Source organism: Neomonachus schauinslandi, chromosome 3, assembly GCF_002201575.2.
Source record: "Neomonachus schauinslandi chromosome 3, ASM220157v2, whole genome shotgun sequence".
NCBI lineage: Eukaryota > Metazoa > Chordata > Mammalia > Carnivora > Phocidae > Neomonachus > Neomonachus schauinslandi.
Genome location: NC_058405.1, coordinates 58,115,086 through 58,128,365, shown reverse-complemented (window position 1 = coordinate 58,128,365; position 13,280 = coordinate 58,115,086). Strand labels below are relative to the sequence as shown.

The 13,280-nt window shown below is 34.0% G+C and overlaps 2 protein-coding genes across 2 annotated transcripts in view; one reads left to right on the top strand and one right to left on the bottom strand.

The window, feature by feature from the left end:
• RB1 (RB transcriptional corepressor 1) overlaps positions 1-13,280 on the bottom strand; it is a 155,793-nt gene that overhangs the window by 47,669 nt on the left and 94,844 nt on the right. The window lies entirely within an intron of this gene.
• Positions 9,715-11,669, top strand: LPAR6 (lysophosphatidic acid receptor 6). Its single transcript, XM_021689425.1, has one exon. It carries the CDS (start codon positions 10,381-10,383, stop codon positions 11,413-11,415), a length of 1,035 nt encoding a protein of 344 aa, XP_021545100.1. The 5' UTR covers positions 9,715-10,380; the 3' UTR covers positions 11,416-11,669.

Here is a 13,280-nt window from a genome sequence, read left to right as displayed (position 1 = left end):
ACAAGGAATCTAAATTATGTATACTCATTTTTATTTTGAAGGCCAAAGCTTTAAAAAATAAAGATATTAATCTGGGTATCAAAAACTGCAAGTCACTTTTAAGTTAAGAGAAAAAATTATATTCTTGTTCAGATCTTTTTCCCTTTTTTTTTAATGGATTGTTAATTTTCATTAGCTTTATTCTTTTTTTTTTTTATTAAGTAAACTCTATGCCCAACATGAAGTGTGAACTCACAACCCCAAGAATCCCATACTCTCCTGAATGATCCAGGTGCCCACCATTATTTTATTATTATATGAAGTGCAATATGATAAACTGACATTTTCTTCCTACTCTACGTATTCCAGCAACAAAACTGTTTAGTCAAATGTATCTTTTCCTTTAAAACTGAAGACTTCATATAATACTTAGAAAGTCTCTACTACTCTACTGTTATTTTTAAGTACACTCAGTTTTTTCCCAGAAGTTTATGGAGTCTTTTTTTTTTCTTTAAGAGTCTTTTTTTACGTTTAAATACTTGATCTAGTTGGCATTTATTTTGGTATAAAAAGTTAAAGTCCATGGGCGCCTGGGTGGCTCAGATGGTTAAGCGTCTGCCTTTGGCTCAGGTCATGATCCCAGGATCCTGGGATTGAGTCCCGCATCGGGCTCCCTGCTCAGCGGGCAGCCTGCTTCTTCCCCTCCCTCTGCTTCTCCCCCCGCTCATGCTCTCTCTCTCTCTGTATCTCTGTGTCTCGAATGAATTAAAAAAAAAAAAAAATCTTAAAAAAAAAGTTAAAGTCCAGGGGAGCCTGGATGGCTCAGTCAGTTAAGCATCTGACTTCGGCTCAGGTCACGATCTCAGGGTCCTGGGATAGAGTCCCAGGTCATCATGCTCCCTGCTGAGTGGGGAGTCCACTTGCCCCACTCCCCCTGACTCTTCCCCCTCTCCTGCTCTCTCTCAAATAAATAAAATCTTAAAAAAAAAAAAAAGTTAAAGTACACTTCTTTCTCTTTTTAAATTACTTCCCTGATGACCCATTGAGCATTTACTGAACTATCCATATTTTTCTCTACTGATTTGAAGTGCTAATGTATTTCCCCAGGTTCATAATCTATTTCTGGGCTCAAATTCACTCAGAACTAAAGAATTGCAAATTAAATGAGATACCACTTTTGACCTATTAATTAAGGAAGGGCTTAAAAGGCTCATAATAATCTGGTTTAGAGGAGGGTGTGAGGAAATAGGTATTACTGATAGGAACATGAATGGGAAGGAAAGACAAAATTTTGGGAAGTAAAATCACTAGGTTATACTATATATGTATATTACACTACATGTAATACACAACATATACACACTATATATATATATATATGTATATATACATATATATGTGTGTGTGTGTGTGTGTGTACACACACCATTTTATTCAGGACATTCACCGAAAATCTACTGGGATTTTTAGTGAAATAGCATTAAACTTATAGATTTGTCCCAGTAAAACTGCATGTCACATATTCAGGTATTCTTCTATGGCCTTCATTAAAGTTTTGGGTCTTTTGTTTTCATCTAGATCCTGTTTTTTCCCCAATTACATTTATTCTTAAGGTATTTTATACTATTTGCTGTCCTAAGTGGAATCTTTTATCCATTAAATTTTCCAGTTGATTATTGCTGATGCAGGAATTGTCTTATTTAATGAGAGTGACACCAGTTAATCAAAAAAGCTGGGGGGGGCCTGGGTGGCTCAGTCGGTTATGTGTCTGCCTTCAGCTCAGGTCATGATCCCAGGGTCCTGGTACCAAGACTGCTTCCCTGCCCCGGCTCATGCTCGCTCTCTTCAAATAAATAAATAAAATCGAACCACATCAACAATGCGTGTCTATTATCACTATGTATAGAGTAAGAACATAAAGACTCTTGCAGAGCAATCTGAGAATACAGAATCAATCCTTCTAGTTTCTTATGACAACCCCTATGAACTTTTACAGATGTGCACATCTAACTCAACGATGTATCTTCAGCAACTTGCCTCTGAGTCACTCCAAAGCACCAAACTTGGTTTCCCTAAAACGCAATTTCATTATTGGGAACAAAAGAACTCAGGTGTATCAAACAGCAGCTTTCTGGCCACAAGCATTTAGATTTTCAGGAGCATCCTAAAAGAGCAATCCTTTCCTATCTCCATACTTCAGTAATGGATAAAGTCAACAAATGATTACTGAAATAAACTAAAGAGCACTGGATTTCTAATAATAAACACTGCTGGAAAATGTTAAATTTACTATTCACAGGAAATCCTTTTTCTAATTATTTAAAAGAAACAGAAATATTTCCTTCTTACCCATATAAAATTTGGTGCGTACTTTGTCCAATTCCAAACTTTTTAAAAAAATCAATATAGATGAAGCTAAAAGTGAAGGATTAAGATTTTAATCTACTCTAAGAGGTTAAGCTAAATTTGTCATAATTTTAGACTATAATCATTCCCCACAAAGTCTACATAGCTTACACATATAAAAACAAAGTTCTTCTCTGCTTAACATTCACCTAAGCTACGAACCAAGGTTCTTATTTTGTGTTAAGGAATAGCAGGAAAACATGACTAGACATCAAGGAACTAGAATAGTAGTTCTAGCCCCCCCTGCACTCATTCAATTGCATTCTCTAACTTAACAACAAAGTACAAGGAACTGGGTTGGGTACTTAATAGTGAGGACCTGGTTTCTAGTTCTGGCTTCATGATTCTCCATCATTTAATCACTTATATAATTCTAGACAAACCACAACTTCTCTGAATTTCACTTTCTTGGAGACAATAATATATGTTCTTTGTATCATTTAAAATTAGTATGAAGATTAAATTAGAAATGTAAGGTCTGAAAAGGATTCTAAAGATCTAGTTCAATATTCTTCTTTTACAAATATATAATAATAGAGAAGTTAAATTATTTGCTCAATGTCACATTAATTTTTAGTAGCACAGCCGGAATTACGAGTCTAGGTCCCTTAACACCTAGATTGGTTTTTTTACACTATATCTTCCTGCTTCTAAAGTAGGTGAAAGACTTTTAAAAACCACAACCAACCTATAATCTTCCTCAACTGTTTTTTATAACCAAATTAACCCCTATGCCCCAAGCATACTTTGGATGTGATGAATTAACTTCTCCTCTAGAAATTTAGAGTGGAACTAATTATGTAGCATTCTTGAGAAAATTGAGAAAACTGTCACTCAAATCATTTTATGTGTTTTTGGTTGAAAAAGACAACATGACTATACTGATAGTACTATACTAAGACATTATTACCAGGCATGGCTCTAGCCTTCAAGACTTTAAATTTCAAACTCTTATTCAACTTTAAAGGCTTGCCTTCTTGAGACATTACCTCCTCTGAAGGCACTTTAACCAACGTGGTTGACTCTCAACTCCATTTTGTATAAACATCTATTGTTATACTCTGTACTGCAATTATTTCTTTGTTTTTTTAATCTTAACTGAATTGAATGAATATGTCTTAAAAGGAAGACAGACTAAATACTATGGAAGCATAGAAAAAAACTGATGAAATTGAGAGGTCTCCATAAAAAATGTGATAGGATTTTAAGAGGCAGAGATGAAGGAGTCGGAGCAGGCAGAGATAGGAAAAAAGGAAGAAGGGACAACTCAAAGTGTTGGCAGTGATAAATATATTTACTCAAGTTTTAAGTCTTACACCACAACATTCCTGTTCCTCTTAATTTCATTTACCCTCTTTGCTTGAACCTGCTTCAACTACCATTCCCATCTACTTTTACTTTGCTATAAATCATCATTCATCACCCTAAAAATCTTTCTTCTACTTCCACCCAACCCTACAAGCTGGTTCAACCCTCTGAACTTGGGTAGATGACTCATGCTCGAGTAAAGAGTAACAAAAATTGCTAAGTGTTTGCAATAATGATGGAAAGGTAAAATACTTTCAAATTATATCAACACATAGTAATACTAAATTTGTTTAATTAAAATATCTTTTTATATAAAATAATATATTCTATTGACATAAATTATAAATGTTCATTTCTCAAATTGAAAGTTTTGTTCATGTCTGAACTTAAAAAATTTATCCTAATAGGCTTCAGAAGATTCTAAAGTGAGAAAACTTTTCTTTTTTTAAAGATTTTATTTATTTATTTGAGACAGAGAATGAGAGACAGAGAGCATGAGAGGGAGGAGGGTCAGAGGGAGAAGCAGACTCCCTGCCGAGCAGGGAGCCCGATGCGGGACTCGATCCTGGGACTCCAGGATCATGACCTGAGCTGAAGGCAGTCGCTTAACCAACTGAGCCACCCAGGCGCCCGAGAAAACTTTTTTAATAAGTATAAATTTGAGATGGGAGAGAATGTTTAAGAGTCACATCTCATCACAACAAAAATTTGCTGCATTCAAAACAAAGTAAGTTTAGAGTATTATTCTTACATTTTAAAATTTCACTATTCCACACTTTATTTTGAACTTGAACAACTTTATTTCAGTTTAAGTTTCACACACACTCCCATCCAATTGTTTTATAAATCTCATATTCTCAATGTTATTTTAGGTACAAATCCAATTATGGCCATCAAAACTTTTTTTTTTTTAAAGATTTTATTTATTTATTTGAGAGAGAGAGAACGAGAGAGAACACATGAGAGGGGGGAGGGTCAGAGGAAGAAGCAGACTCCCCGCCGAGCGGGGAGCCCGAAGTGGGACTCGATCCAGGGACTCCAGGATCATGACCTGAGCCGAAGGCAGTCGCTTAACCAACTGAGCCACCCAGGCGCCCATGGCCATCAAAACTTCTAATGAGAAATCACTTTAGAGTTTTGATCAATTTTATAATAAAAACATGGCATCTTATTGTGCTTTGGAAAGAAAAATTTTTATTTATTTATTTTTAAATATTTATTTATTTGAGAGAGAGAGAGAGCAGGGGAGGGGCAGAATGAGAGAGCGAGAATCTTAAGCAGACTCCCCACTGAGAGCGGAGCCTGAGGCAGGGCTCCATCTCAGGACCCTGAGATCACGACCTGAACTGAAATCAAGAGTCGGACACTTAACTGACTGAGCCCCCCAGGCACCCAGAAAAATCTTTTAAAGAAGAATTCTATAGAAATACAAAGTAAAGTCTTTTTCAATGTTAAATCTTTACAGTATAACAAAATGTTAACAAAATTCCCCTTATGAGACTCTTGGCTTAAGCAAAGAATATTTCTTGTACATATTTCTTGTACAACCTGTTTTCAAAATTAGAAATCCTTAAACATAAAAAATGAAAAGTGACTCCTTGATTTGTTATATGTGAGAGTGAAAAAAACCAAACTAGCAGCTTAAGCATTCAAAGTATTAAAAGAATCAGAATCAGATACAGAAGCAGGAAGGGACCTCTTAGCAGTCAAACCCCCTCAATTTATAGCCAAGGAGCCAGAACCTTAGGAAGTTCAAATGACTGCATAACAAGCTTCTCTGATTCTTTGCCTGTGCGCTTTACACAACACTTTCACACTTCCCTATCAAAATGAAAAAAATTACAGATTTACATTTTATTGCCTACATACACAATTCTGTACTTCATTCATAAAGAACCTGCACTAGCAAACAGTCTTTTTCCTTCTAGTCTATCCATAGAGAAAAACTTTCAAAATATTTCAGAGATTTCCAGATATTTCAAGAAGTAGCTTACAGGACTTGCTAATCCCTCACTTCTTTAGATCCATGGTCTCTTACCTGTTCTTAGTCACAGAATCTCATCAAAGCCATGGCCCCAGTCCTCAGGGGAATGAGTAAAACAGGAGTTTTAGAGATGTCAAGGTCTTTAGGTGGAGATCCCTTGCACTAAACTATCAAACTGTCCTCAGCATTAAACCAGAATTACCACATATATTTGGACTATATTAATCTACCAACATATGTTTCTCAGAACCATAATTTGACATTGGGTACTCTTCTTAAATTGAGGGCCAATGAGAAATGGCATATGTTCTGCCACTAGAAAACAACCTCCTATGGTCATTTAATGGTTCACCTGTAAAGATTCACAATGTATTTCTGAGATAAAGCAAAGAAAAGTTTCTCCCTTGACACTCTGGAATGTTTTCTTTCATTAAATGAAAGCAACATAATCCACCAAGTTCTCCTTTTCTGCCTTGCATCAATTGCAGTAGCTTCTCTTAGCCTAGATTTTTCAAACATCATTATTTCACATATTGCCCCCTTCCCACCCTTCTCTCTCCCCACCTAACACTTGGCTTTTATTCTTTTGCTAATGTGTAATGGATTTGTGTTTTAAGACTTTTTTGCCTTTTGCAAACTTTTATTGTGTTCAAAATGAATAATTTTTAGAATAATGAAAATGACTAATATATAGAATAATTTCTCACATTTAAACTTTTTTTTAAGGTTTTTATTTTTTTGACAGAGAGATAGAGAGAACAAGTAGGCAGAGCGGCAGGCAGAGGGAGAGGGAGAAGCAGGCTCCCCGCTGAGCAGGGAGCCGACACGGGGCTTGATCCCAGCACCCTGGGATCATGACCTGAGCCGAAGGCAGCCGCTTAACCGACTGAGCCACCCAGGTGCCCCACATTAAAACTTTTTAACTGTTCTATACTTTCTTTTTAAACTTTTAAAGTTTAGGTATAATTTACATTCAATAAAACACTAAAATCTTAAATGTTTATTAGTTCTATCAGTTATGACAATTTTAAAATTATCATTTGCTTTATATTCTTTTTGGAAGCAAGAAGTATAAATGAATAAATAGTTGATTCATTCATGAGTTGGTCTGTGACAGGCTAGCAGGGGGGGAAATGGAAAAGGGTGGGACTGGAAATAAGAAGACAAGGCATTATAACAACCATACAGGTAAGAGTGACAGGGTTACCCCAGAAAGGTGGCAGTGAGAATTAAAGGGGGACAAGATAAATATGATACTGCTATCAAGGTCAGGAAATAACCATTATAAAAATGAAGAGACAGTAAGAATGGCTGAGGAGCACACTTAACACATTATTTGTTTATAGTGGGTGTCCAGTAAATATTTATTTCTTCATCCAACAAACTATTATGAGCCTATTTTTGAATCAGGCATAAAAAAGTCAGATTCTTACCTCCTCAATATCAGAGCTGTAGCAGAAATTTAGTCAAGATCTCACAAGTTCCCCAAATCTTTAAACCTCTAATAGTTAACTAACAGAAGACTCTCTCTCAACCTGATAAAAAACGAGTTACACAACTAAATGATTTATACTATTATTGTAGTGAATAAAAAAACATCTACTTTATAGACTAGCTGGCTATTTACGTGGCTTCTTGATAAAATTAAAATTTGGAAAGTGAAGACTCACAAAATGAGAGTCACTAAATTTCAAATCAGTGGTACATGTTTTTTCAGGACCCTAGAAAGCCCCACTCAAGAAATAAGTTGATTCACAGACTTAACTTTCAGAAATGTACAAATCTCCTATTAAAATAAGTTTGGACTGAGGCTATCAAATACAAAGCACCTATTAAATATACTCAATTCCCTATATTTATTTAACTCCCTTTGTAAGCAGTTACTATATCTTTCAAATCTTAACCTAAGGTATTTTCAAGGTATCTAATTTCACTTTGATTCCTTAATTAGAAGTCAAATTAAGTATCTTGAAAAATCCAGCATTTAATAATCTTCTCTGAAGCAGATGGCCCCTCTGCTATTGCTCTTTTCCTTAACAGAAACAGTTTTCAACAAAAGTAAAGTTTATTACTATGATTCATTCATCAGCAAACATGTATCACTAACAGGGTCAAAACCTATGTAAGAATTAAAAATACAAACATATACTAATATACTGATAATAACAAAAAGCTTAATTCAACAAATAGTGATCTATAAGCATGAATAACTCAAACATGAAAAACTAGAAATGAATAGTTAAGTGAATAACAAGTCCAGTGAATAACAACATCAATATGTGGAAGAATATTCTCATGCAGAATTAATACATTTTACCTCTTTGTTTGAGACAATGCCATATTAAAATGAAAGCAGAAGTAAACAAGGTCAGGGCATATGACTGCTTATTATTTTATTTAATGATGACTAAAGAGATTATCAATTTAATAGATTACTAAGAAACTATAGTAGAAAATTTTTCTCAATAAGAATACAAGCTTATTAACTACTCCTTATTTCATTACTATTCACCTACCTTCTAATATGAACACTTACACATGCTACCTCTTTTTCATACCAGAGTGATACACAAAGAATTCAACCCTTTAACGTTTAAGTTTATTGATTATAAATAATACTCATTTTTTGGTGTCACTTGATTAAATTTCCCAGTCAAAACAATAAAAAAAAGAATATAATTTAGGCAGGATTCATCAACAAACAACAGAAGTTGCTAAACTTAATTTTATAATGAAAAAGGTATAAAATCAGCATAAAACATATTACTGCAACATATTACTTTTAAATTAGTTAGGTAATTTAGGAAGGAAAAACAAATCACTCTTAAATTCCCTAAATTTCCCTAATAGATACTTCGAAAGACAGAGTTTTGGCCCAAACTGAACCAAACTAGAAAACAGCAACAGTAAACTGTAACTAGATCTAGCTCTCTCTGAAAAATGGTAATTGAGAACAAGAAAAACATGTATGTGTCCAGTGGTATTGTGAATCCTCGAGGAAGTAACATCTATATTCAATTACCTCCATCCTGCACATACTTTATTCTTCCAAGTTCTTTGTACTTTAAAAAAATGAGTATCCCTTAAATATAAATATATTCCGAAACAACTCATAGGAGCTTTTAAATGAAAACAAAATCTGAACCATACATAGTTAATGTCATATTAAGAGGGGTAAGAGGCAGGCTGAGGGTAATGAAAATAAAATTATGAACCTAAAATTTAGCCAAGTAGTATAGCTTTTATTCTCCAAAACTTATTTCAATCAATTTAGGGGGAAAAAAAGTTTGTTTAAAAAAATGCAACTTAGTTCTGTGCGTAAGTAAGATTAATACCACACCAAACATGAACATTCTTGAATTTATTGTTTGGTGAAAGTAATTTAAAAATCGAAAGTGCTCTAAAATATTAACTCAATTTTATAGGAAAGAGGAAAGAATGTTAGAAAATTGTTTATCAAAAATGGAAGAGATGCAGGATTGGAGCCATTCACAATCATACCAATTAAATCTTGATGTGCAATTATGGCAAACAGAAGCCAGGAGTGGCAAAATTACCACTGGTCAGTCAAGTATTTTTTACGCCTAAAGATTAAATTTCTCTTTTTCATAAGTCATTAAACAGTTTTTTCAATGCTATATTAAGATACCACAATTTCAATTTATACACACTCATATACATTTTATTTCTTTAAAAAAATTCGTATTCCAAACACAAAAGCAATCAAATAAGAGAAAAACAGGCTTAATACTGATTTCTTATTACCAAATAGAAATAAAAGAAAGGAAAGAAGATGGCCAAAATCCCAGAAGCAATTCCGCATAAAAAGAGTTAAAGGGCAAAGGCTCAGCTCAACAGCCAGTGACCATTTGCAAGCCTCCTAGGTATATTCCCAGCAGACACATTATCAGATTAAAGGCACAGTAAACAAACGGGGCTGAAACCTTTCTTTGTCCAAGCCCAGCCTCTTCTTCCTGTGATGTCATACTACAAATCTAGCAAGCCTTTCTTTTCCACATCAGAGAAAGCCCATCTCACAATACATCTGGCAACGGAGGAAAAGGCTTCAATTCAGCAAGAGCTAACACGCTTAGGAATTTATTTCGGAAACTTTAAAAGACTCTTCTGCTTACCACCATCTGGAATCCACTGCAGGAATACCAAAAAGGAAAACTTCATTTCAAAGAAGCAAGAAGTGAGACCAAACTGGGAATGTTTAAGTCTCTGAAAACTCTGCACTGAAAGCAAAAAAAGACTACTACCTTCATCTTAAATATATTGGAGCGTAGAGAAACTTCAATTTTGGAATATTCATCTTGACTACTGAAATACAAGTTTACCAGATGAGTAGTTTTCTTCCCATCTCAGAACACAGCTTTTCTTTAAATTTATAATCCAATAGCTTGGCTTCACTGACTACATTTTTCAAAAGTTGTTCGTCAGTTACCTAAACCCTGGATTCACGAATTTTCGGATTAGAAAATGAGAATATTTTCCTGTTGAAGAACCAAGCGGAAACTTTACAACAACGAATTTCATGTTTCTTATCGAGATTTCAAAGAAAAAGGAAATATTTATAAATCTATCCAAAGATACAAAGAATTTGCAAATACTCTGGAGGGTATAAAGTCACAATCTGAATACCAAAGAAGACTGCAGCTGACAAAAGGACTTCAATTCTGTAAACTGGACGTGCCTTTATAATGGTAAGCAGTAACAGCTCCAATTGCTCCTATGATGACTCCTTTAAGTACACTTTGTACGGGTGCATGTTTAGTATGGTGTTTGTGCTTGGGTTAATATCCAACTGTGTTGCCATATACATTTTCATCTGCACCCTCAAAGTGAGAAATGAAACCACAACATACATGATTAACTTGGCAATGTCAGACTTGCTTTTTGTTTTTACTTTACCCTTCAGGATTTTTTACTTTGCAACACAGAACTGGCCGTTTGGAGATGTACTTTGTAAAATCTCAGTGATGCTGTTTTATACCAACATGTATGGAAGCATTCTGTTCTTAACCTGTATTAGCGTGGATCGGTTTCTGGCAATTGTCTACCCATTTAAGTCAAAGACTTTAAGAACCAAACGAAATGCAAAACTCATGTGCATTGCTGTGTGGCTAACTGTGATAGGAGGAAGTGCACCAGCAGTATTTTTTCAGTCCACCAACTCTCTGGGGAACAATTCCTCAGAAGCCTGCTTTGAAAAATTTCCAGAAGCTACATGGAAAACGTATCTCTCAAGGATTGTAATTTTCATCGAAATAGTGGGATTTTTTATTCCTCTAATTTTAAACGTAACTTGTTCTAGTGTGGTGCTAAGAACTTTAAATAAACCTGTTACATTAAGTAGAAGCAAAATAAACAAAACTAAAGTTTTAAGAATGATTTTTGTACATTTGGTCATATTCTGCTTCTGTTTTGTGCCTTACAATATCAATCTTATTTTATATTCTCTTATGAGAACACAAACATTTGTAAATTGCTCAGCAGTGGCAGCCGTAAGGACCATGTACCCAATCACTCTCTGCATTGCTGTTTCAAACTGTTGCTTTGACCCTATAGTTTACTACTTCACGTCAGAAACGATTCAGAATTCAATAAAAATGAAAAACTGGTCTGCTAGGAAAAGTGACTTCAGATTCTCTGAAGTTCACAGCACGGAGAACTTTATTCAACATAACCTACAGACCTTAAAAAGTAAGATATTTGACAGTGAATCTACAATATAAGCTGCCTGAAATGAAACCGCTGGGACTATACTGGGAACCTCTAAGTTCCTTCAACTGTGAGAAGTGTTTTCTTGGACAACTATTTCTCCACCTCTGAAAGAAAATAAACACGTGGACATTTTAAAGTTAATAGTATAAAAAATTGTATTCGATGTGTTAAACATTAAAATGTATTCTATTCTTGTATACACACCATTTTATTTTTCTGAGCCATTTTGACCTCTACCTTCCTCTTCATTAAAAAATCCCTAAAAGACTTGTTCAGAGTCTAAAAGTGACTATGATTTAAATCATGTGGTGACCATGTGTGCTGTTTAATTTCTTAGCAATTTTAAACTAAATGATTTATAGCAATTAAATGTTTTATGTATTTAATATTTTTATTCAACATATCTAATTTCTATTTCAATTTGAATTGGAACTACTAATCATGTTTCTTGAACTATAACATAAATGAGAAAGGAGAATAATTTGAAATAACAAGTGGTTTTGGAGTGTTCTTTGAAAAAAATAGCTAAAAATGTCTTCTCTAGAATAACAACACACTATTTGGGGATATCGAGCAGTTACAGATAATATTCAGGCTTTTGTCTTTGTAGGCAATTCATAAGAAGCATGTGCTATCTAACCATGTAGTATGTATACTTTAAAATTATTATTTTGATCTATTTTCTGGATATAACAGCGCTCAATTTCAAAATAATATATGCCACCAAAATTGAGAGGGAAGAAACTAACAAAATGCTGTTTTGCTAGGTACATTTAAAAAAAAAAAAACTACTTGGAGGTACATTTCAAAGGTATATTTTGTCACAATAAGTAACCTGTATGTGTATTTTAAGTCAGAAATACCACAGATAGTAAGATAGTGAAATACAAGACTTGGTGCTTAGAAAGTGATCAGTAAATACATTACTTCCCTTCTCTCTTTTGACCATTTAAAGTCAAATATTGAACAGCTGAAAATATTATTTCCAGTAGGCAAAATGTTAATGTACATCAAAATAATTTATAAAGTAAAAACATAGTTCCTTATGTAAAAAGCACCAAAACTACAGGGTCAAATAACTCAGTACAACTACATTTTCATTTTCTTAAACACAGAAAAGGTATCGATTTGAGCTATAATTTAGTAGATGTTAAGTACCAACTACACTAAAACGTTTTCATTTTCCAACATATTTTCTTTCAAATTCAAGCAGTTCTCCAAAGTTAACTAAAAAAGAATGCTTTTTATTTGAGAAAAATGACATAATTAAATTCAGCATTCAATGTATTTGATTTTTACATCTAATCTTTCAAGTCCTGAACACAACTTTGGACAAATACTCTTTTTTTTTAAATCGATAAAAGTTTATTAAGTGAAGATACAGAAGAAGCTCTCAAGAGTGAGAGGGGTCCCAACAGGGTTGTCGTGGACAACTACTCTTAATTTAAATTTGATTTTTGCTGTTCTCTGGGCTTGGGCTACAATGATTTCAGACAAATCATAGTCATTTGCTAGAGAAGTAATCTATTTTCAATAAAATAACTGGGGGATTTTCTTTAGGTAGCCATGGTTTCCTTTAGATAAACCAAAGGCAAAATAAATCCTTCAAGTCTTCAATTTGCCCTGTAGTACACCTTTATTTGATATCACTCTTCAGAAAATAAATATACCTACTCTTGAAAAGCAACTAAGAACTTAATGATGTGGAAAAAAGGGGTGAGAGTTTGTAACTGAGATTTCTCAGAACTTTCCTTGGCTTAAAGATCTGTGAGCAAGATCTCAAAGTATGACTATTACTTTAAAATACAAGCAAAACAGTCATTAGATATTTGTTTTTACTGTGATTACTGGAGACATTTTTGTTGCCCTCTTGTCA

Excerpts from the sequence above, each read along its gene's own strand:
- LPAR6 (XM_021689425.1), top strand. The coding sequence starts at position 10,381 with ATGGTAAGCAGTAACAGCTCCAATTGCTCCTATGATGACTCCTTTAAG.